The sequence below is a fragment of the Condylura cristata genome, unplaced genomic scaffold (genome assembly GCF_000260355.1).
Source record: "Condylura cristata isolate star-nosed mole 26May11 unplaced genomic scaffold, ConCri1.0 scaffold00036, whole genome shotgun sequence".
In the NCBI taxonomy this organism is placed as follows: domain Eukaryota; kingdom Metazoa; phylum Chordata; class Mammalia; order Eulipotyphla; family Talpidae; genus Condylura; species Condylura cristata.
Window position 1 is genome coordinate 11233221 of NW_004567137.1, and position 26392 is coordinate 11259612.

Genomic DNA, 26392 nt, shown 5'->3' on the forward strand with positions numbered 1-26392 from the left:
TTTTTTTTTTTTTTAACAAACACTGTAAAACTCTTTCTACAGAAAAGGAAAACCCAAAACCACAAATGCAGAATACTACCAGTCTTCAGCTATACACACCCCATCCCAGGCTCCTATAAGCCCAGAAGACAAAGGGGATTGATTTCACCCACCACCCACATTTCCTGTGTCCTAAATAGCATAAGAAACACATGGAAAAGCTCCTGAAAGTGAAATTCTGTTGAGATATTAGTCCTCCCCTGCCTTTCTCTGCACAACCAATTGCCTTAGCTTCCCCTAAATGGCCTCTCCAAGACCTCACTGTCCTCGCCTTAGCTTCACTTATGCCCTGACCTACTAAACCGAGGGCCGAAGTTCTCATTCTCATCCATCACATTAGGCAGCCCTGGGCCAAGTTATCACCCTGCAACCAGAAACCACAACCCAAGACAGCCGGGGAGCAGAAATGACACCAGAGCCACCCTGCCCACACCATGCCCACCGGACATGGATGCAAGAATCCGAATGCACGCACCTCAAACTGGAGGGAAAACTTGTAGTCAGAATCTTTGGCCATATCCTTGATGTAGGCGTCAAAGTCATCTAGTTGAACAGGGCTTTGTCAAAAATAAAGAAATAATATAGTTGAAAGATCTGTTGATAGGCAATAACCAACACCATATTTCTCAGACCCAAACAACTTTCTCAAAGATAAAGTCTTACTTCTCAGTGGTTAGCTCTGTTTTTACTTTTTATATTTATTTATTTACTTAATAGATAAACTGGGGTGTAGGCCAAAGGTGCTGGGGGTGAGAATATTCAGTATGTGTGTGTGTATAAACATGCTTTCATATACATATTGATATGTATACATTCAGTGTGTGTGTGTATATATATATACACATACAACACATTATGTATAAACATTAAACATTATACACAAATTCTACATGACATAAATAAATATTAAATAGATTTTGCTTAAAGTTCATTAGCTGATCTGATAGATTAACTTATGCTAAAATTTTAATAGATTTTAAAGGATATTTTACCTCTTAGATAATACATTTAAGTGTTTATGGTTTCTCCGTGAAGACTCCCATGTCATTTTGTTCTAGGTAGACAGGGACATTAGCTTCATGCTAGATGAGCACCAGGCTGATGATCCAAGATCACATGATCACCTAGGCAGAACCCTGCCTAGAACCCCGCATGTAGCCTTCCTCCTCAAGTGCCCTGGCCTCAACTCCCTCCTGGTGTCTTTAAGGGGCGGTTTAATCCAAAAGCTAGACCTAAGAATTCTAGGTGCCATTCCCTCATCAAGTATGAAGAGGGAAGGCAAATCACAAAAAACATTCATGGACCAGAAAAGCAAGGAGGAGAGAAGAGACAGACAGAGGGAAGAACAGGAAATAAATGAACATGAGGGTAAGGAAGAGGAAGCCAAAGAGGAAGTAAAGAAAGCTGCAAGGGAGCAGAGATCAACAGGAGATCAACAGGACAAACATCCAGAGGGAAAGGGGAGAAGGAAGAAAGGAGTTGGGGACTGTAGCTTTGTGGATACAGGGAAGGGGAACCCAGGGTATCGTGTGTGCATGCATTTGGAGTGAAGAATAAAGAGAAGGTGAATTGAAGGTGTGAGAGTTTGGGAAGTCCCTCAAGAAAAGGCTGTTAGAAAAAGGCTTAGAAGGGAAGAGAGAAGAGGGACAGAGGAAGTTGGTTTAGCTTGACGTTTGGGTCACTCCCAGTCCTAGCTCCACCCCAGCTTCTAGACACAACCACTTCTCTTCTCCTTTCTGCCTGTGTCTGGGAGGATGAGCTCTGTGGGAGTCTCCCCTTTTGACTCAAGAGATCTGGCCTATTCTTCTACCCCTCACTGAATAACCTGAGTAATAGTTTTGGGCACCAAAGTCTTTGCTGCAATCCTTTTGTGTGAAGGTGCCTCTCCTACATCACTTGCTAGATGTCCAGGGAAAGCATACTGATGTGAGGCATACTAAGGAAAATACCATTTTATCTATGTATGCCCCCAAACTATGTCAATCAAGGATAAACAAATATTTTCACACCATTTTTTTTTTTTTTGTATTATACATGCCATGATTTCTTCCCACTTCTTTTGGGTACTAAAGATCTGCCTGGAAATCTTAGGTGCATCCTTATATTAATTTACCAATGCGCTAGTCTAGGTAAGTATCAAGGATATCTATTTATAGGAATGTTCTGCCCTTTACATGCAGTTTTAACTACAGACCTGACATGATAAGGTAATTAGGCTTTTGAAGTCAACTGATTGTTCATTTTCACCCCTCAGAATCTGAATTTTTATGCCTTAACAGTTCAGTAGGCAAGTGAATCCACAGTCAAGCTGGAGTAATTATCCTTTTCTATTAACTATAAAGATTTTCTGAGACAGCATTTCTCAAAGTGTTTACTACAACACCAAATAGTTAATGGTTATGCAATTAGCATAGAATTTTTTAAAAAAAAAAGCTTTTTGGGCGAGTTTGATATAGCTAAATTATATATATATATATATATATATATATATATATATATATTTTACAATTTCAGACTAGTAAAAATCCTCCTGCAAGATGTTTATAGTCCCTAACAACTCATTCTCTAAGAGTCCATACAGTGAGAATCTTCCTTTTTTCTGATATACTTTCTTAGGTGTGGATATACCAATATGTGACAGCTAAACTATTAGAATTTATGTTTATCTCTTTAAGCATCCCCTCTATTTGAAGACAAGAAGTCTTTTGTGGATTAAGATCATCCCAAATTAAAAAGATCAAGATGATGACCACAACAAGAATATAATGAACACAATATGATTATTATGAAGAACATTTTGAAGTGAAATATTTTCAAATGAAATTGTAAGAAAAACTTACTTAGTCAGTTTCCTCTTCTTTAAACCATTTTTACTCCTGAGAATTAAAAAAAAAACAAAATTTACTTGGGTAAAAGAATTGACAGTGATAAAACTTGAAGAGCTTAACTAATTACATCAGATACCTCAATTTTATTTAATTTTCATAAACATACCTTAGGCTTGTTTAATTATGTCTCCTTAAAAAGAAGATAATTTCAGGTTCATTTTCTAAGACTTCATTAGATTTCAGGCACATACAAGCACTTTATACTTTGTATTTGGCAGAAACCGAATTCTAGAAGTCTATCTTCTTGCTATCAGTTCTTAAATTGAAGTATTTCTCAAATAAATAAAACTACCCATTGCCTGAATACGCTAGTAAAGAAGGGGAAAAAAGCTGGGGAACAAAGTGAGAACTTATAATAGGGGTGTGGGTGTGTTGCTTTCCTAACTAAAAACTAAAATGACCCTTTCGGGTGGTTTTGTTGGGAATGTGAAATTGTGCTGTTAACATGGCTGACATGGCCGATGTAACTCTACGGCATTATTCAGTTTCCAGCTCACTTTTAAGCTACTTGCAGGACTGCACAGTCCATCTGCTCTTAGTCCATTGCCAGCCTGCACCCCGTCTGCTCTTGCACCCCGCGTGCAGCAGCCCCCAGACTTCTTCAGCCAGAGGAACACAGGTGGCCGGTCAGCAGACGCCTACTGAATTGAAAACTCTCTTGCCTGAACTGGGGGTTTGATTTTTGATTCAAATATGAATCTGATCGGAGACGTGGTTGCGTGAAGTGCCCATGGGCAATCAGGACGTGTGGACAGAGGAGATAGTACAGGTGAGGGGTGGGGGAAGGGTCACAAGGAAAGAGGCCTTTCTGGCTCATGTTTTTTTGATTGCTGGCAGTTTTTAGTTCTCGCTTGAGTAGTTCCTCTCCTGATTCTTCCTGCTCTCCTTGTCTTCCATCCTCAGGACAGACACTCCAGCATTTACTTTGTTCAAAAAAACCCACTATGGACTCTTGACAGAGCAGGATAGCACAGACACTGTGGAGCTGAAGCAGCAGCATCTCCTACTTGGCTCTGGCTGTGGTAACTGAGTCGACTTTAGGAATCCCATTTTTGTGTGTGTAGTAGGAGTTGATTACTTTAGTGCCTTATAAAAGCAGAATGTTAGCAGATAGCCAGCAGTCTGGTAAAGCCAAGATCCTGCCAACATATTTTGTGATTGGGAAATGAAATGGAAAAAAAAAAAAAACCAAAACAAAGCCTTTTCTATTCAAACAGACTTTTGGGGAAATTGGAAAGAAATGTATGTGGGAGGCAACACTGAATAAATTCAGTGCTGAAATATTAAGCTGCTACTATTCAGCAGCTGTGTTGAAACCCGATTCATGGGGAAGTCACATTTTTCCTTTCCCTCTCCTTCAGGCGCTGACTGAACTGTGATGGTGACAGACAATTCCACCAGTTTCTGTAGGACGGACGTGTGCTTATTGTCATGACCACAGGTGTTCATGACTTGTGGACAGCTTTCATTGTTCCATTTAGGTCCTGCTGAATTCCTGAAGACACCTAAGGGTTCCTGTATCCTAAAACTGTGGATATGACTAGATTGAATTACTCCACAGCCATACTGATAGAATTTTCTATTGCTGCGCTAAGACTAAACTGAAAGGAAAATTTACTTTTAAACATGTAAGTGAAATCTTTGCTAGCATTTTGAACTACAGCACATTCTGGAAATCCAGTCTATGTGACCATGATCATGATGGGTGATGAATAGGGCTTGGTCTGGATTTTAGTCGACCAGATTTTAATCTAACTGATGAACAACACCCACCACGCATTTTACCTGCATAAAGGATCAAGCATTGCTAATTTTTCTCTTTCATTTGTATTAGATTAGCTTCAAAACCTTCCAAGGACTTCAAGAAGTGAAGGTGCATTTTTTCTAAGTTCTTCATGGTTTGGACAGTCTTGCAACAGTGGTCGGACTAGAATGTATTCCAGAGAAAAATATGAGGCAAGGCCTGGGATTTATGCCTATAGAAAACAAAGACCCTAGGTTTTTCTTATTTCCTAAAGACTATTTACTTTTTATGAGCTAAATGGAAATGGCCCCCAAGTTTATAAAGGTCACTACAGTCAGATCATTCTCTAAGCAGAAGCTGTACAGAGTGCAAGTCAAGCTGAGCTCCGTAGACCACCCAGGCAGGTACCCACAGGAGGGCAGTAGATGATGGGGAGTGAGTGGGGAAGGGAGAGCAGGGAGTTCTGGCTGCCTAGTCCAAATGAGGGGGTTTGCTGAGCACAGGAGACAACATCTGAGAGCCTTCAAGGCATAAGACCTGGTCAAGTCTGGTGGGAAGACTGCTTCATGTTGATTTTGGGGTTCCATGCAGACCCCTACCCACCCAGGAAGAGACTACAGGGGAGCATCACACACACACCCCAGACACTTCAGAAGGACTTTAGAAGTCACAGGAACACATCTTTCCAAGAGTTAGTTTGGACAAGAGTGGTCAGTTCACTAGGCAGTTATTTCTGTATTGCTCAGGAAAAGAAACAGTCCTTCTAGATACTTTTGTCTCAGATTTCAAAGTTCTTAAATAAAACTGGAGGGGACAGTCTTCATGACTTGCATATTATAATGCGTCAAAGTCAAGAAAATGAGAATTTAAAGGAAACTCTTCTTCAGAGTGAAGAACAGATTTCAGAGATCTGGCTCTCGAAGCAGGGTTTCCTCGACTGTGTGGTGTCACGTCGTTCTCCTTCAAACTCTATTTCCTGTGGTGCTGGCCAGAGAGATGGCAGAAATGTGAAGACAAACACCACAAAGAAGGGATACAAATGACTTCAGTGGATGAAAGCAGCCTCTTTTGGGGTCTCTTGGTTAGTAGATGAAGAGAAAAGCAGCAAGTGCAGGGATTCTGGGCAGCTTTGTGTATTCTGAGCTGCTTTTGAGAAGCAGAGACCCTGTCCCGGCTTCCTTGATCTGGCACAGCCCAAGTACCAGGCAGAGAACACGACTCGTGTCTGTAGATTTTCACTGGCTGCTTTGTGTGTGGTTTACACAAAAGGGAAAGAATGTGCAGGGTTCTCCATGTCACCTTCTCTTCCCACCTGGAGACCACCCAGTCTTTTAAAAATGACTAATGGGAATTGCTCTCCTAACTCAATCTCAGGCTATCAGGCCTGCCCCAACTTAGCAGGCCTTGAAGATAGTTCAACAGTGAAACATCTTAAGGAAGACATGTAAATAAGTACAGGCACACCAGACCTATTGAAGATGAACTGTCTTGAGAAATTGAAAAAGTCAGAGAATTAAGCAGAGAAATGAAAGTACGGCTGATGGAGCTTTCTTTTCCTTGACAGCCATCAGTGAGTGCTCTAAATAAGGCACTTTTGCTACACACATCATAATGGTCAAAGTGCTCCCAAGCATACTCATAAGGGTTAGTAGATCCTGAATTAAGAGTACATGCATATTTTGAAGGTCAAAAAGGAATCGATGATTGCCATTCATACCTGAAAACCACCCCACACTAGAATTGGCTGTTAGCCACAAACTTGGAATAATAGCGCCTGGGTCTCCAACGCCCAGCATATTCTGATTTCATGACAAGTACATCTACGACTCAAAAGCTTTCCTTTGCTCTTCTTTTTAAAGAGAATATAAATTCTGGCTTTAACACTCTACATTGTGAGGCAGTCCTTCTAAATAGATTTTCCACTGCAACCTGAAGTCCTTAACTCTGCCAGCTGTTTTTCTTCTTTTTTTGGGGGAACTAAAAAACATTCGATCAACTGTGTTTTTGAATAATTCTCCAGAATACTTTTCCACATCCTCATAGACCTTTTAATCCCCCAGTCTTTGAACTATTTTTTGATTTTTAAATTACTTCTCCTCAAACTGTCCACATTTCTGGACTTGTCTGCACATAAATTTATACCTAAATCCCATGGACTAATATTTAATGACACATTTTTGGTCAGTTCTCTAGGAAGTTGTTCCTTTCTTTTTTTACTGATCAAGAAAAGAAATGGTCCTTCTACACACTTTGCCTCAGAATTCAAGGTTATTATTTTTTAATACTAAAGGGGCTACTCCTCACAATTTCAATATTAAAATGCTTCAAAAGTCAAGAAAATGAGACCTTGAAGGAAACTTTTACAGAGTGAAGAACAGATTTCAGAGATACGGTTTTGGAACGTGGGTTTACTAGATAGTGTGATGTTAAGATAATCTCCTCAAACCTCTACCTTCTCATCTCCGAAATAGGCTAGCTAATATTCTTCAGAGTTGTAGGAAAAGTTCCATGTGGTAACTCAACAAAAAGGCACAAACAGAGTCTGTTCAATATTCACCGAGTTGGCATTATTAATAAACGCACTAAGAACCCAAATACAGAGTGACTGTATTTTTCCACTTCTAGGAAGGAGCTCTCTAATGGATACAGACAGCAAGGCAAACAGAAAGCACCATTCACAGAGATGAGAGATACATGGGTTTACTTAATGAAGAAACAATTGTCTAGTTAAAAAAAATAGAAGAAAACTTGCCAAGAATATCACAAGAAGCAAATTTAGTTGAGAAACCATTATTTCTAGCAATCTTGGTATACCTTTAACTGCCTCAATTCATTTCAATAAATTCTTAATCATTTTAGATGATGCCAAACACATAAAATAACCTAGAAGAATATTTCTTATTTTCAGTGCTTGAAAACTAACTTTTAAAGACTCTGTTAGGTAAAGAGTAAAAAAAAAAAAGTCACTTACCAAGGATTAATATAAAATGCCAAAAGATAATCAGTCCAAAGACATGAGGGTAGCAGGGTTAAGAAAGCAAATATACTCCTACGCCTGTGAGCATTAATAGATAACAGATGTAAAGATGAAAAAGTGGCAAGAGTTAGTAATATAAACTGTGAACAGGTAGCAGTAAATTACCTATGGGAATCAAAATGACAAGCACCATAATTACAATTAAATATTATTCCATTATGTGAAATTTAAATGTGAGGGTTTAAGTGCTTTCATATTGGCAAAATCAGGTTTATTCGCACATATGCTTATTGTAATCAGATATATTTCTTTCCACTTATTTTGTGCTAATTAGTCTGCTATTAGATGATTACATTTTGCATTCAGTTAAACGAGGTTCTTAAGTATCTCATTAGTTATCTCAGGTCTTATTCTTAGATAGTAACCTTCCAATGCTCAATTCTATTTTAAGAAGCCTCTGGAACATCATCTGATAGTTAAACAGCAGCTTGCATTAGGGAATATAAAAGGTCAGTTTACAAACACTGATTCAGGTAAAGATGTAGCTTTTGGGACATATTCTTATAAGAATCCACTACCAGCTGTGACTTTCTATGGTGCTTTTACTTTAATTAATATGATTTCTAAAAGAATAACCCCCTAAACAGAGCTGTGTTATAACACTCAGGGATCATTCATTCCAGATAGTGGCTTATTATCCTCCACTCAATCTGAACTATCAGATTTAGAATTATCAACTGAATGGGAACAAAACTACTTAGTTCCACTTTAATTCTAGTTTAGCCTATAATCTAAAGTGCCTGGCTTGAATCCAATTTCAACCACTTATAAAATAGAACATTCATTAATGAAGATTTAAAAATATCCTGTGGCTGCCTGGATAGCTATTCTGAGAATTAGGGAGGGGGAAATCCTGTCAGTTTGTCATGTTCGAGATGACAAGTCCCCACTGAGATATCTATTCCCAGGCAGTCAGAAGATGCTAGTGCTGGCAAACCTGTCTTTGCCAAGAGCTGTAGAATATTCTTGATTTTAAAGAAGCATCCTGTAGTGAATTCTCTTCTCCTTTCTCTCAGACCTGGTCTTCCTCGTTAAATCAATTGTGACCGGTTGTCTCTTTGGTCAGTCAGTGCATACAAGTAAGGAATGTAATTGGATCAGTTCTTGGATGCACCAGTCATGAGTGCTCTGTGCCTGCCCCCTTCTCTAAGGGCAGACCAGAAAAGAGACAAATATTAGTCTCTGCATAGTGGAAGGTATATAAATATATTGACCAATTCTAGTCACATTTCTAACTTTTTACCATCTAGGATTTATGGGTTCCTCTTTCTCACTGTTGAATTGATCATGTATTCATAGCAAGATTCCATTTAGGGTACAAGTGAAAAATAGTCCAACCTAACCTAGTGTCTTGTTAAATAGAATCCTATGTCACCAAGATTTTCAACTAAAGCAAGAATCCAATGTCTATTCAAAGACTTATATTTTAAATAAAACCCTTCCTCTTAGTGATTCCACTGAATTAATTTTCTAATCTCACACATCTAGCTTTTAGGATAACTGGTATGGAGGCATGAAAAAACAACCCAGTATCACTTCTCAAGGATTAATATGAAATGTACATTTAAATGGGCTTTACATGATTACTTGCCACAAAATTAAAAACAACCAAAACCATGGATAGATCCTGGAAGGCAATGCTGACTTCATAGTAACTGATTTGTTCAGTCATTCTGTTGGGTATTCATTGTGGAGTATAAAATGCTAATTCTCAGGTATCATTATCAGCTATAATGCCAACCAACGGGATCTCCTGACAATCAATGCTTTTATAATTCTCAAAATATCTCCTCCCCACTCTGGATTGAACATAAAGAAAAGTGAGGTTGTTTTCTCCAGGGAATTGCCTACCATTGCTGTCTATTTACATGTAGGTGCAAGCTGAGCACTCTGGCTGGACACTATTACTTAAGTTGTGCACAGAAATGGGCTCCCACCTTCAGGCACTGACGTGTGAGATTTTAGTAGAGACACTGTTCAGTTTCCAGAGCATCAGTGGTATCTCCCCTGGTCCTTCCACCCATACTTCTCAGTGCGGGGCTGCATTTAAGTCCTTTAGAGTTCTATTAAACCAATTTTTACCAGTGCATGTTTGAAGAGCAGCTAACCTTTGAAAGTTCACTGTCAAATTATGAAAGGCTAATCACGCTAAATCATTATCCCCAAAAGACAGGAAAATGAAGTCTGGAGCACACTGTGCTTTGCCTGGTTACCTGGGGCTAGTTCCCAGGAGAAGATTTTGGAGGAAGCAAACAATCCAGTACTCACCAGTTGTAGGGAAGCTTGCCATCCCTCTCTAAGGATGCGAAATTGACAAAAGTTCCAGCTCCACACTCCCTGTTTAAAGGAACCATAAAATCAAGGTGACCTTGACATTAAAGAGTCTTAACTAGCTTATCACAGTAGGACATTAAACAGAAAAGCTAATGTAAGTTCCTTGTGTTCCTTTTACAAATCATGCAAAATACAACGATAAAACAACTTTTCAAAAGGTTGCATACACCCCAAGCAAATCAATTGAAGCCAACAGGGTTCACATCCTAATCCTTTCCAAAGGGTGCTGATGATTCTAATGTAAATCTTTGAACTATTTGGGAGATAGTAAATTTTTTTTTTTTTTTAAACAAAGCCTTCAATGGTAAGGTGTAGGCACTCTCAGATCAGCTGAGGGCTTTTCAACTTTTAGCAGACTCATTGTGGGATTTTCTTTTTAAAACATTTGGCTTTCTCTTTATCATGATGGTGGATTATCTGGATTGTTTTCTTCCTCCAAAATCTTTCCCTCTTGTGTCTTGTCCTTATTACTTATCATTTGAGATAAGAATAAAACAGTGCTTCCTCTGTAGATAGATCAGCTTTGTAGCACAGAGCTCTTAAGGTGGCTGCTTTCTAATCTCTTAGGGAAAAAATACTGTCAATGTGTTTTTCTAGAAGAAAAAAAAAAGCACATGATTATGTTACTTTTTTGCCTGTCATGAGCATGATAAATAGCTCATGCATTTCCTATTTCCCTCTCTATGAAATTTATAATACTTATTCAGAATTAAAGCAGCATTTTTGTTGAAATTAGTTATCAGAATATTCTAAGATAGCTTTCTCCTTTGGAAAAATACACTAACATACTGTTATAAAAATACTGTGTTATAAGTTATAGTAATTCACTTTCCTATGTTTCCAATATAAGGAACTTCTGATATAAGGAATTTAGTTTATCATTTAACTCAAAGGATTTTAATCTGGGGTCCAAGGAAAAAAGTAAATCTTTATTTGCACAACCTAAAACTGAAATGTAGCAATTCTGTCTATGATTAAAGTGGGCTACAAGCCACAATAAAATCAGTAATTGTGAGATTTTCTAACAAGACAGTGCAGCTATTTTTCTGCAGATACTAAAATATTGCCCATATAGATCACTATCATGATAGCATTAGTAGAAACTCTACTAATTAATACATTGGGTAACTAGTGTTATGTAATGAATTGATAAAGAAGCATAGGAAGCATTTTTAAAACACTTCAATTGCCATATTTTAATATAGTTTCTTTTTAATCCTATGCATTTGTTTTTAATTTTATGCCCTTAAAAAGCAAGCATTATTCTTGGAAGAGATCTAAGACTTCATCAGACTGCCAGAGAGAATTATGACACAAAAAATATTCAGAATCTCTGCTCTAACAACCAGCTGGCTGAAGTACAACTACTCCTAAGTATCTTGCTGTTTGCACCACAACGAATGCTCCTAAACAGATCCTCGTAAATACTGCTACTTCCATCCCCTCAATCATTAGCAACCTCTCCGCTGTTACTATTATGATCTCACTCTGTGACTTGAGTACCGTGCCATCCTATTTTACATCATTGTTGCTAACCATACATGAACATAAGGCTGATTATCCTCTTTTTGATTTTTATTCTTAGGAATAAAAAAGGAAAACTCTTAGTTTTCCTTTTACTGCTCTGGATTCCCGACCAGTTATCATCTTCTTATTTTTCTCCAGGGATACCTCAATCTTTCATTGTTCTGGTGCTTCATCCAGAGACCTCACCTCCAACCCCCACTTCCTGCATTTCATCCAGTCGCTAGTTGTACTACCATTTCTGGGCTAACAACTCCCTAATTTATCTTCAACCCAGTCTTTGCTCTACAGCACACCTGCACTAGCAGTCATTCACCATCACCAGGCATCACCAAGCCTGAAGTCTTGATGTTCCCCTGATAATGAATTCTTTTTATGGGGAATCTTTTCTCAAGTTGATGGCAACTTCATCCTTTCTGTTCTGGGCTGAAAACCTTGACGTCATCCTGTCCTTTATTCACTCCTATTCCACATACAATGTGTTAGTAAACCTGTTGCTTTGTTTTTAGGAAGGTTATGAAATAAGATCATTTCTCATCATCTCCACTGCTACTGCTCTTAATGTAACTACTATCATCCCTTGACAGTTGGCTCTGGGGGCTCCCCAGATGGATGTGCCTGCTTTTACCCTTGTAGCAAGTCAGCCTGATAAAAAGTGAAAATGTTAAAATTAAGTTAGTGCTTACTAATCTTTACTCCCAAATTGCAATCGCTGCCTGTAAAAGCTGAAGTCCCTGTGATACCTCCTGAAGCCCCCTGCAGCCTGATGTTCTGTCTTGTTACTCCTCTGCTTTAGCTACACTATGTTTTGAACATGCAAGTCACCCTCCTGCCTCAGGGCCTTTGCATGGCAGCTCCCTCCACTGGGCAGGCAATCTATCACCCAGATAGCACACATTCTTTAAGCCTTCCCAGACTCTCTCAGTGAGATTGTTGAATCTGCCAGCACTTCTGTTCTCTTTCACACTGCTACTGCCCTTACTCTGCTCTAGTATGTTTCTCTTCTCTTTGGTTAACGTACCCTGCAGTCTTTTTACTTTATCGTTATTGTTTAGTGTTTTATCTCCTCACTAGAATGTAAGCTCAATGAAGGCACAATTTTTTAAAATCTGTTTTACATACTGTCACATCCAAGCAACTGGTGTCTGCCACACAGCAGGGGCCCATTAATATTTCTCCAATGAAGTTTCCATGAGCTGTAGAAGTTCACACGGGTTGTAAATTCCTTCTGACTCCAAGGAGTGTCATTTCAGAGCCCCACACTCAAGTCACAGAAGGCAGAACCATTCCCTTCCTGTCCTTCTAAGGTTTATCCAAATGCCATTTTCCCAGAAGGGTGATATTCACATTCAGAATGGATTTCTTTTCTCAGTTTTCATGGCATCTCCTTTTTATCTCCTTTCTGGTATGAGTCAGCTTTTACCTTTTATACATTTATACATGTCTCCATCTGGGTTCTAAGTGCCCAGTGGGCAGCTCAGATGTCTGGTTTTTCTTTGTGCCCTATAAGGCAGTGATGAAATCATTATTGGACGTTATGTATTTATCTATAAGTATGTGAAAGCTATAAATCTAAGGAGACAGATGCTGACTGACAACCAAGCAGGTTAACACTGGACAAATATAAATTTCCCAGTAGTACTCAACAAAGCAGCATTTAAAAAAATGAGATCTGAAGAATTGTTCTGATAGTCTAGGGGCCACCAGAAGTCCTTGAGACTATGTTGTGATAAGAAATGCAGGAGGGGAATAAAATATCACCAAACTCATAAATCAAAGGTCTTATTGTAACTGCAAGAAAAATGAAACTGCTTACAATTCTGAGTCATAAAAACAAAACTAAAAGGAGACTTTTAATGAATCTAGTGATAAACTCTACAAATATTTTCTGATAAAACAGCTTCAACAATAATTAATAGGGAGAGATGTTTTTCCTGTTCTTTTCTGTGGTCTCCATATTTATTTATTCCACACATGAATCATAGTGAGGAGGCATAGATCATTCTTTTATTCCAAAATATATTTGAAAGTGCCCAATGTAATGAAAGGACGCCTGTTTCTTGGCTATTTAAAATGACAAGATAGGAGGTCTGACTTCGTATAAACACACAGTCCTATTATTTACCTTGTCTATGGGAATGTTGTCTAAGATAATATTTTAAAGTCTACTTGGAACACATGCAAAAACAGAAAGACACAGAAAATTGAAGTTAAATTGGCCACCATACAATTCAGGTCTCTAAACCTACACGTATGGGAAATACAAATGTTTAAAGGCTGTGGTGAAAGAGGAAATGAGCTGAACTTACCTAGCCATCTGAAGGTGTTTTTTCCTTAGGATGATGAGGGTAACTAGCAGCAGTCCAATTAATAGCGTGCTCAGGAGGGCCAGCACAGAGATGACCACCACGTTAGGATTCATCTCTGTAACTGAAGGGGAAGCTCCATTATATGGAAACAAACAGTAAATAAACCACCACTGAATAAACAACATTCATTGCTTTCCATCTGGTTTTAAGAGCTGTGGACTTTGGGTGATGACAAAAGCAACAGTGTTTCTCCAGCTGATTCCAGACTTTTCCTAGTCAACGCTGACTTAGGAGAGGAGCCTGTTCAACAGTGCCAGTGGCCGGAGAATTGAACCCCTCTCAAAGAAGGACGGCTATGGTGCTTCTTTGAAGAGACACTATCTACTGGGAATAATACCTAAGCCATGGTTCAAATTCAGTTGAAATCAAAAGAATCTAGAAGTCATTCTAATGTTTATCATTGTTTTAACATTTTTGGAAATAGAAAGAGTGGCAGAATCTTACTTCATGCCTGTAACTTAAAGTCGGAAGGTGCAACTGGATCTTTTGCTCACAACTAATAATGTATATGAAAAAGGCATTAGCAAGCCGCCATCTGCTGCAGCACTTAACACATCGGTAGGAGAAGGCATTCTGATAATCTGTGCCAAATGTTGTGAGGTTTTCCATCTGCACATGCAAGAGAATAAACCTATTAATGAGCCGCAGGGTCCTTACATACAGGGGTTCTGTTCTTTTCAGATACTTTTTGATGACAACTGGTCATCTAAGGCACTGACATGTCTTGTTCGTCACACATGAACTCACAGGCAAGAGTGGGGAGGAATCTATGTCAAATGTTTTTGTAAAACATTAAAGTTCTACAAAAACTAGAGAAGAGGAGGAAAATGGTACCATCCTTTGCACTGAACCCAGCACCAAGCAGCCTGGGATATTTGACCCCTTGTCCCAGGTCACAGACAGAGCACTTGGGCAGAAAGAACATCTAGACTTGTGGTCAGAGGTGCTTGTTCAAATTCACTTGGCAAGTAGCTGCAGTTTAAGGGAAGTTATTTTAGCTGTCTGTCTTGTTCTTATATCCCTCACTAGCAGATAAGTTTAATAACATCATCTGTTCCACTAGATTGCTGTGGAGTTGACAAGGAATAGGGAACATTAAAATATTACTTAGAAAAAAAAATGTAAAAGGATGTAAGGATCAGAAACCAATATATTTTCAGGTTCATTTTTGTCTTCTCTTTTGGCAAAAAAAAAAAAACAAAAAACAAAAAAACAAAACAAAAAACAGAAACAAAACAAAAACAAAAAACCACACACACACACCAAAAATTAGGGGAAAAAAAAAAAGGTCCGTTCTGCAAGTCATTGTCACTGAATAGAGTAGCTAAATACAGAACATGTTACAAAAATGAAAATGAACCCAATAAAGGGGAAATGTGACTGCTTAGCAGTGCTTTATTGTCAGTGGCTTCCCAGGGTCTTAGACTGCAGAATCAGATTCTCTACAAACAGAGTAAAATATGTCATTCAGGAAGAGTAAAGAAACATTATTTCTAGAACTTTTGTAACAGGGTAGTCTCTAGGGAAAGGGACGCTCCAGGCTCCCTGCCCCACCCTCAGGAAGGGTGGCGCTGGGCAGGAGGAGGCAGCTACAGGGGACTAGAAAAGGGAGAGAGGGGACCAAGATGGCTTAGAGGGGGCATGTGGGGCAGAGACATGAAGCTGCACTGCTTCTTGGCCTTGGACTTGTACTAGGGACCTGGGGGACGTGGGAGGAGACATATAAAGGAGTGGGTGACAGACCTGTGGGGAAGCTGATGTGGCCTTTGTCTTGATTCAGTTTTTGGTTTTGCTCGTGTTCCAGACTTGTGTGCTCCTCTGTGCCGTCCCTTATGGGTCTCCATGGAAGGTGCCTTAGAATTGTAGGCTTATGTGGTCCTATACTGGGCCAAGCCCGTTTGACTGGGCATTTAACCACGAAGGGATGGATAATTTGAAGTGTTTAATTGGAAACTATTTTAACCAAGTTCTTTCTCTTCTCTTTACTGCACACTAATTATATTAAAGTTATTTTCTACTGAAGGTCTTATGCACTAGAGTTCGTTGTGTCTGATGCGGCAGATGGCAGGACCCGCATAGAACAGGCAGGATTGGCGGTCCTGGGATACTCCTCGTGCTGCTAACACTTTGATTTCCAATTTTACCACTCATACTTTCTACTTGATTGGAAACACCGTCTTTGACCTAATAATTTAGTACTGTCATAAACTCTTCAAGCACAGTGAAGGGAGAAGGTGGATATAAAAATACAGATGAACCTGGTTTGAACAGAGTAATAGGATAGCCACTGAAGAGGATGATATGAAGGTGATAACAACTAGCATCGAGGTGGTATGTTCTAGTTCTAGGGCTTTATGTCTTATTTCTAAGTTTCAAAGCAATTCAGCAAGTAGGTATTATTCCAGTTTTACAGATGCAAAAACAAAGGTTCAGAGAGTCAATAACTTTCCCTGACACATGAAGCTGGTAACAGCAGCTGAGGTTAAAATTGAGAACTTTGAAACCAAAGCTAGCGATTTTGATATAAAAAAAAATTTGAAAAGACAGAACTTCCAAAGACACCAGGTTCTACCAAGGCATGTAATTACCCATTGTCGAGACAGCTATGAAGGTGGGAACACTGGGGCTGTCATGGCTAAAGCTGGTGACACTACAGTTGTAGGCAGTAGCAGGAAGGAGGCTGGAGATGGTCACAACATGAGAAGAAACAGAGATGGGTTCCTGGAAATGCAGAAAACAAGATGAATACTGCATTATCTATTTTTTAAAATTATTTTTCACAGTAGAGTACATAGAATAAAATATTTCAAGTATAAGAAAGGATAGCAATGAAAACTAAATTTCCACCGGTCCCTATTTGCTCAATTTTTGTGTATGGAAGTCATCACTGTTGTAAAGGTATATTTTCTTTCCATATTGTATGGCTTATAAACATTTTAGATATAGCTAAAGAAGAAAATTTTAAGTGACAATGGAGGTTATACATTGTTCCATTGTTCTGCTCAAAGGTTTCTAAAGGTTACCTAGAAATCCATGGAAAGGATTATTTACTTTATTTACATAAATAAAGTTCCTATTGGTTAATGGCTAGAGGTCTTCCTTTTTTTTTTTTTTTGCTAATAAAAATACTATAGTACTATAGTAAATAAATCTGGGAACATAGGTATGTGCACACACTCAGTGTATGTGGCTATGTATCATACCTTAATACATAAAACCTGTGTGTGCATCAGACATAGAAACAACCAAAGTGGCCAATGACAAAGAGTTGTGGATTAAAAATATGTGATATGTGAATACTACTAAGCTATAACATGGGATAAAATTATACACACTGGAATACTACTGAGCTATAAAAAAGATGAACTTTGCCAATTGTGACAATACAAATGGAACTTGAGGGAATTATGCCAGGCAAAAAATGTCAGAAGGAGAAAGACAAATAATGGATGGGTCACTTATAAGTAGACTATAAGAAACAAAGCAAACAAACACAAACAAACCCTGGGATTCTGACACATTGTTTCCTGAAGAAAAGGAGATGCATAGAGGAGTTTGGCTGGATGATGGTGGGTGGTTTCTTAGGATTTCTAAAGCTTACACTGTACCTATTTCTAAAGCTTACACTGTAGTCTATGGTGCCTCAGTCAAAAACTGAATACATTTAAAAATGAAACCTATTCTTCAGTAGAAAAAGCTGTTAATTCGGTGGGCCATGGTCATGGTCAGGTTAGTGAGAAGTACTACTAAATGTTTAGCCAGAGTAATAAACTTCTCAAAACAAGGATCTGAAGCACCCCTGCCTAAACAGATGGGAGGCATCAGGACTTACTTCCACTCCCATCTCTCAGTCTTCAATAAAAGAGTGAGTCCGAGGAAAAGCTTTTGCTAATGGAACTTAGTTGTTGTGAGTAGCTGTCTAATCATTGTTTTCTTAAAAGAAGACAGCATCACAGTTGGAGACAGAAACTGGCAGAGCAGTGTTTTCAAAAAGGATTCTTAGAAAAGAAAAAGATCCAGCTGTTCAGTACTGATCAAAGATGAGATTAAGTTTATAGGGGAATATTAAAAGGGGACCAGAATCAAAGCAAATGACCTTGACACTCAGAATGAAGAGATCGGTGCTCCCGGCAATCTCTTTTCTTCTCAGTCTCATGAATTTCATTACATAAAAAGCACCAACTATTCACATTCACAGCATCAGTCTCGGCACTGTTTTGTGACATAGTTCAGAAACTTGCCCTTTTCCTTCTGTGTTTGGCTGTGAAAATTTTTTCTAGGTGCCTTTGCTTATCCTGCTCATTTCACTGATGAACAGCTTAGTCTTCACCCTGTCCTCCTTTGTGTTCTAAAGTCCAAAACAATCGCTGCTCTCTCGGTCTGGTCCTCATTACTAATGAGACAATGCCCCTTCTTTTACATTTTCTCGATAACATGGATCTCTCACGTGGTTTTCTCTTTGCTTTCATTCTCTCTCCTCTATGGCAACATTTACAATTAAATGAAAAAGCTTTTGGTAGGCAAATATTCATTCTACCATTTGTGTTCTTTACAAAACCTCCCATATTTCACATGGCCAGGTCTTCAAATTAATTGAATTTAATGACCAATAGGAAAATGAACCACTTCAGTTCTTCAGTATGTCCTGGAATGGATATGGATTGGGGAGAACAGAGAAATTGGAGAGATAAAAATAAAATGTGATTTGGCAAACAGGTTCTTTTAACATCTTTGGGTTCATTTCTATAACCAGACACAAAAGCACGAACAGTTTTCATTTTCTATAGGTCACAGAAACAGAAGACTTTTGTCTTGCTCAGATAATTAGCCTTAATCAAAAGTGACTCAGACATGGAAAATCAAAGAGTACAGCACCTGGAGTTTTGTTTCTTGGCTAGAACCAACTTGCTGACAGACGACTTCGAAGAAATCAGCCACCCCCTCTTCCACCCACAGCAAAGTCACTGAAGTCTGGGTTTTATTCACTGCAAAAAGGGATTTGGGAGGAGCTGGTTCTGAGGGAAAAAAAAAGTTTAAAAATTTTAACATTCTTTCACTTGTCAGCAGGATGAATGAGCAAACATTTCAAATATAGGTAAGAAGCACCACAATGATTTTATATTGCTTCTGAAATATATCCTTTTGTAAAAGCAGGCATCTAACTTGCAATGCCCCCTTTCCCCTTCCATTTTATACTTCTCTTTTTGGAACACTTCTGCTTTTTAGTTCAACATTATTATAGACATTATCTATTAATAGCTTTGTGTCATCTACAGCAAAGCTAGCCTTGCCCTAAAGATAAAGAACTTTCTGTATGAAGAAGGAAAATCTTTGCTTAAAAGGCAGAGACAACAAAGTGGCACACAGACACAATGGAATACTGTGCTCCTGCTAACGTGAGAAAAAGCCTGGCACTCAGCCAACCACCCTTCCTTGGGAGGCTATTTGGAGTCATTTAGTCTGAGGAGCAGCTTCTTGAAACTGTAGCCTAAATTCAGAATGGTCAAGCTAAATAAGCTAAATAGAATTCTTTAAGAAAAAGATGGATGAGAGGAGATTGTATGACTGCAAAAGTGCTAGAGGACTGATTTATCTCATTCTTTTGGACACTATCTTGATCAATAAATTAATATGTAGTTAAGTAAATCATGCTGTCTGGGCCTCTTCATGCTCATTTTCAGTCACGGAGTCTGGCCTGATTGGCCTGAGACCAAGTTCCTCTCTGTACCCCAGTACTAGGAGCAAGCGGCTGTCTTGTTCCGCTTTTCCTGAATCTCTCCTAATCTCCCCCTTCAGACATTGCCTCTCTGACCAGGTCCTCCAGGAGCCAGTGAGAGGTGTCTGAACCCAAGATCTTCAATCAAGCTTCCCTGCTGTTCTGAGCTGGCCAACCTCTTTGGCCTTGTTTTTTGGGGCACACATCTTCCCATTGGCTTCCCATGACAGTGTTCTCTGCTCACCTGAATGACCCACACTACTTGTTTGTCTCCTTCTGGCAGGATGTTGATTGTCTCTGACAGGTTTTAGCTATATCAGAAAGAAATTACACTTTGCTTCCAAAGGAAAGTTATTACAGGAATTTATAAGTGGAGGCATTGTGGGATTGGGAAGACCTTATAATTTTCACCCTCGGGACAACAGCTGTGCCAGAGAATGCATTATATTAGAACTGTAACGTACAGCACAGTCACTCCTAGCCACATGCAGCCACTGCCAATGTGAGGCATGGTCAGGCCAAATTGAGAAGTGCTGTAGGTGTGCAATACAGACAACACTGGCATGCAAGATTGCGTATGAAACAAAAACGAAAGCATCTCATCAGTAATTCTTCATACTGGTTATATGTTTGAATCATATTACTTTGGCTATATATTTAGTTACATGAAGAATCAGACTCAATTTTACTCACTTTTTATATTTAGTAATGTAACTTAGAACATTTAAAATAACCAATGTAGTTCTCCTGACATTTCCACTGGACACCACTGGCTTAGAGCATCCTTCCTGTTTGACAGAGAAGAAATCTACAGATTCTTTGCATTGTCTGTCCTTGTCAGAAGGCAGGGTTAGCTCAGCTCCACGGCTAGGAAGGTTTAGATAAATTGTGTTTCCTAGTGTTAGGTCAAAAACAGTAAAGTATTGTTTAGGTAATTTTATGTGACAGAGAATACTATGATACAGACTTTTGACTGGTTTCTCCCTCTATTGAACTGTGTCTTCCTGAATTTGTATGTTAAATAGCTAGTCCCCCAATACCTCAGACTGTGACTACACTTGGAGACAAGGCCCTTCAAAAAGTGATAAATTTAAAATAAGGCTCTGGGCCATAATCTGCTCTGATGGGCATCCTTATATAAAGAGGAAAATTGGGCAAAGAGACACCCAGGAGAAACGGGGACAGAAAAAAAAAAAAGACTGTATAAGATCAGAGTTGGAAGGGGTCATCTGAAAGCCAGAGAGGTGCCTCAGGAGAAACTAAACCTGCCAACACTTTGATCTTGGTCTGTGAAGAAATCGCTGCTCACAGGAGAGGGACAGGATGCCCTCATTAATGTCATGAACAGTAAGTGGGCTTTAAGGTAATGTACAGAAGGTGATTTACATGGTGTGAAGAGCCTCATGTAGAAATTGGTTATAGACTACCTCATCACTTTCTATCCTTCCAAATGACTTTTATTTGCTTGTCCATTATAAAGTTTTTTTTTTTCTAACTGACAATTTAAGTCTTAGCTTCAACATTTCCTGCAGTATACTGTCAAATCTCTTTATGGTTAAAATACTTTCAGAGTCTACGATAGGAGCAACTACAGATATGATAAAGGAAGCATAATAATTTCACCAAATAAGGTATAAAGGGTTTGATTTAAACATTTAGTTTTTCAATATTGCTGTGCTGTAATCAAGTATTTGGTTCCTTCCTTTCCTCCTCACTTTTTGTATCCCTCCTTGAGCTGGGATTTCCTCATTTTATAAGGAAATCAAGTACCAGGCAGAGTAAAAAGCTGTAAAGCTATCTCTACCATGTAATTTAGATGGGATTATGAGGCCCAAGCTGTTACTTAGTATCTCCTGGGAGAAAAGGTGACCTTGGGTGAAGTATGAGCTAGTATCTGATTCTTATTCTCCAACCTAGCAGCAAACCTCTTCCTACAGAATTCCAGTGGGAATCAGGTATAACAGTCTGACAGCTGAAAAATCCATCTTTCTGGTATTATATCACTTACTTCAATGTAATCCAGAGTAGTTGCCAATAGAATAATGGTAATAAGGCCAGCAACATACCCATAAGGGTCAACTACTTTCACTTTGCTTTTATTTTCTACCTCTACACTTGCTCTATCATTTCACAATTGTGTGACATTGATGATAAGGGGAATGCAGTAAGAAAATATTGTTAAAAGTATTCAACATGGCAGCATCTATTTTCAATCTGTTTTCACTGATGACAATTTTCTAGCATCCTGTTCATGTACAAAGGATGGTCTTTACCATCTATGTTAAAGTAAGTTTTCTAAATCAATTTTAATTTCCCTCAAGTCAGGCAAGTCTACCTTGCACAGATTAAGTTATATAGCTGATATTCACTTGGCCAAAGGAAATACCTCTAAGCACTGTAATTGTATGAATTACATGCAATTTGGCCAAAGTAACATCTGTAAAGCAAAGTAGCATTTGAAAGAAGATGAGAGAAACTACTCAGGGTCAGAGTGATACATAATGAAATTAACAGAAGGGAAATTTATATTAAGGAACATAAGATGTTGTTCGACCTGTTCTCTTGCTGACTTTAGTAGAGACTTTCCCTAATTGCATTTAATAAGCAAATAGAACATATAACAACAATGGAAAATATAGAACATATTTAGGCAAGTATTTAGGACTTAATTATAATTGAGCCCCCTTCATAAACAAAACACAATTACCTTAGAAATTGGAAATACCTGCCATTTCCAGTACATTTTAATTAAGTTCTTTAGTTTAACAATAGCAAATATAGTGCCCCTTCTATGAATCACTGAGTACATTTATGGTTTTACCAACTCAAGTAACTTCTTAATGACCTGTAGGTTCTTTTCAAAGGAAGTTTCATCTATCATTGCTTAGTTTCAAAACAAAATATTTAACTTCTTCCTTTTATGGTTCCAGGAATAATTATTTTTACGTAATATATTTTATTAAGTAGAAGTTACACACTGCACAATTCATAGCAAACATCATAAGGCATTGTATTATCAATCTTGTTTCTTTTTCTGAGTTCAAGTATGAGTAAATCCTAAAACTTGAAGGAAAATTAAGGACCATTATTAGTTCAGACCCTAGTTTTACAGATCAGGCAACTGAAATCCCAAGACCTGAGTCACTTTCTAAGGTGATTTAGTTTGCCTGTGAGACCGAGCCCTGCTCTCACCCATATAAGGGTCCTTCCTATACCCAGCTGCCTCCTATACCCAGGCTCCTTCCATATGTTTCTGTTGTCCATCTGGGGCTGATGAAGCTTCCTGCTAAGTTTCTTTGCACAGAGGCCAGTTTCCATAGTGCCCACATCAGTTATCATCCTGATTCTTGTAGCATATTGGAGGAAAACCTGCCAGTCACATTCTGGTGGGCAGGAGCAATGCTTTCAAGGAAGTGTCCAAGTTGCAGGCAGCTGGCAAACTGCAGTGGAACTCAGAAGGCCACAATGAGAAATAGGAGAGCCACTTGTTGAGGGAGGAGATCAGTTAGCGCCACACTGAGAAACAGAACCATGACCAGCCACGGAGCCATTCCCAGAAAGCCACGCTGGCAAGGAGAAGCGTTCACACAGGTCACATGAAGAGTGACCTACAGCAATAGGTCCCTGTAGAACACTCTGCGTTTATAAGACATCAACAGGATAAATCATCCGCAAGCTCCTGTCATGCCTATATATATATATATATATACTGTGCATCTACTTAGTCCAGCTTCCCCCAGTCTATAGCTACCCCACACTAGCTCCCCCCACCCCCTCTGTCCAGTCAGAGCCACCAGTGTCTCAAGTCTCAAGTCTATTATTATGATGCAACCTTAATTTCCCTACACTGCTGTCATTCCATGGAGCCTACTGACAAGATGTCTTCTACCCACTTAGAGAAAAACAAAACGAAAGCCAAGCAAACACGTCAACATTCTTGACTCCTTTTTTCCTTCAGCTTCTGCTCATTTTCTCTGCTCATTATATGAACACTACTCAAAAGTAGTTGTTCTATCCTCAGTTGTCACTTTCAAACAACTTTAACTTCTTTCTCAGTAGTCCACCGAATGCCTCCTCTCCTCATCTCCAGTGGCTTCTGGTTGCTGAGACCCTGACCCAACCTCCTTCTCCACCCCGACTTACCCCTGGGTGCAGGCAGGTCAGTATCTGTTCCTTCTGGGCCTTTCTTTGCTCGGTCTCAGGACATCACACTGCTGCGCTGCTGCCCGCTTCCCTGGCCACTTCTCTGGGAGCTCTGTTGCTTCCTTCTCACCACTTTCACTTCTCAGAGGGCCTTGGGCTAGTCCTTGCATGGCCCTTCTTCTTTGTTTCCTGATATCCTCATCAAGTGTTTCCCAAGGACCAACCCATTTCCTTTCTCCATGTTCCAGGCTGACTTTTCTAGCCACCTACACAGTATCTGTTCCTTAAAGTTCACCAGGCGCCTTCAAATGCTGAAATACCCGAACATGAACTTCTGATTTTCTCCTCAAACCTGCCCCTCCCATAATGACCCTCAATTCAATAAACAGCACTTCAGGCCTTCCATTTGCCCAGGTTCCAAGCTCTTGGCATGTACTTGGATTCATGCACGAATAAATGAAATCAACTAAAAAGCTATGATTTCTCAGCTCCACCTTCAAAATAAATTTTCTATCATCACCTCCAAGCAAGTTATCATCTCTCATTTGGCTGGATGAAATAGCTTCCTGGTTTTGAGGTGACCATGCCACTTAGCAAGAGTCCAAAATGGAATACTTTGGGAAAAGAAAAAGACAGCTAAAGGGGGGGGGGGGAACAACCTTCAATTTTTTTTTTTTTTAAAGAGGCAACAGTGCGCTCTCTCTCTCTTCTTAAGATTTAATCATTTATGCCGTTGGGGTCCAGGCCAAAGGTGCAGGGGCAGTGAGAAGACAGTGACAGTGACCAGAGACAATGGGGAGCAGAACAGGGAGACCCACGAAGTGCACTGCTTGGATGACAGCTTTCCACTGACCCATCGCAGATGTAGACTCATCATTTCCAAGGCACTTACTTGAATTTGAATGTTATTTTAAAAACTAAGATTAATGGCCTCTCTACCTTAAGCTTGATGAAAAATCCTTTCTTCCTTGAACAGCAAAATGTCTTTTTAAAATTCTCGAAGTGGCATCTCATTGCACTCAAAATAAAATCTCAACTCCATGTCCGATGAATCCTACATAGTGCGGCCCCTGCCATTCGCGCTGCCCAAGCACGTGCTCTCTTTTTTAAGGCCGATCATTGCTTGCGAGTCAAATCTCAGCCTTGACCATTTCCTCAGAGAAAACAGTCACTGCATAATCACACCACACCATAACCCCTTATTTCAGTGTTCCAAAACTCCTTACCGTCTCGTCCCTCACCAGCTCAGTCTCCTTGTGAACAGAAAATGAACTTTGTCTTTTGGGTTCATGACTGCAAGTAGCTCTACATCTGAGAAAAGCTTAAAAGGTTCTCAGCATATGTTTCATTTATCCATTACACGAATGAATATATTACGTTACCGTCGAGCTATTTAATGATAGGTCCAACAGGTCTCATTACTGTTTCCCTTTTTTTCTTTCCCCAGGCTGGAAATCTGATTCTCTGATGAAGTCTTATCAAATCTCCCTAAAGTTGACCCAGAGTTTCTGATAGTTTTATTCTGCTGCTGGCTTAAGACAGTCGCATACGGACCAAAGAGTTCTTATAAGATGACAAGTTTTAGGGCAGACTGGATTGGCATTTATACTGACAGCCACGGAGAGCTGACAGCACAGTGCCAGGAAAATGCTGGCAACCTAAACTTCCTAGGGGAAGCCTGGCTCAGTGTCCTGCAAACAGCACCACTGGCCATACGTGTCTTCCTGAGGATGTTTGCTGATAATGTAATAGTTGAAAATTCTTGGAAAGTGTTTGAGGCCTCGCTATCCTTGCACTTGCAATGTTGGATTAATTTATACTAAATTCATTGGTAGTCTGGTTTCTTCCCATAGATAGAAATTCTGCCTTTCACAACAGCAAATGGAGCCATTCCTCCAGAGTCCTCTGCCTGAGATATTGAATTAGGGGTTAGATATTGAATTAGGGTAAGCTCAACTATTTGGGGTTAGTCAGGCTAAGTAACTGGCAATTAGCCTAACTAACTGGAGGTTAGCCCAACTCACTGGGTATCTTAGGCCAACTAGCTAACTGAGGGTTATTCCTATCGGTTTAAATCCTAGGTTTAATAATGTCATTCTGCTTCAAATAATACCTGTAACTCTATATGCCATAGTTGAATTTTTCTGTGAGATAGAATTAATATAACTTTTATAGGTACCAAATGACTGCAGATGGAAACAAAGTGACTAGAATGAAAGCCTTGTGATACCAAATACAACTGCATTATCAGTGTTACTATAGCAAAAATGTTATTTAACATCTTTAAAAGAAGCAGCTTGTGTTGATTAGCTATTAACTGGAGTACTATTTGCAGTTTGAGGTCTATGGTCTCAATTTATTTCAAGAACTATCCATGGAGCATCTTTAGCCAGCAAGACATCATAAAACTGAAAGGGCTTATAAGACAAAGATGTAACTTGTAGAACAGAAAGCAACCTTTTAGACAAATGAAAAGATTATGTAGTTTTTGTGATAAAAAGGCTGAGGATAGTCCTATTTTCAGAGAGAAGTAATATAAAGGCATTATTTCACCTGATATTAAAAACACCAGCAAGGAGGCCCTCCCTGGTGGCGCAG

The 26392-nt window shown here is 39.2% G+C and overlaps 1 protein-coding gene across 1 annotated transcript in view; it reads right to left on the reverse strand.

The window, feature by feature from the left end:
- Positions 1-26392, reverse strand: part of PTPRO (protein tyrosine phosphatase, receptor type, O) — a 68557-nt gene that overhangs the window by 24495 nt on the left and 17670 nt on the right. Inside the window, exons 6-12 of the mRNA XM_012732874.1 lie at positions 18811-18950; positions 16524-16656; positions 13876-13996; positions 9977-10045; positions 7643-7726; positions 2880-2915; positions 515-596 (exon numbers count right to left, since the gene is read on the reverse strand). Coding sequence (XP_012588328.1) covers positions 515-596; positions 2880-2915; positions 7643-7726; positions 9977-10045; positions 13876-13996; positions 16524-16656; positions 18811-18950 — 665 coding nt within the window. The remainder of the gene's footprint in view (positions 1-514; positions 597-2879; positions 2916-7642; positions 7727-9976; positions 10046-13875; positions 13997-16523; positions 16657-18810; positions 18951-26392) is intronic.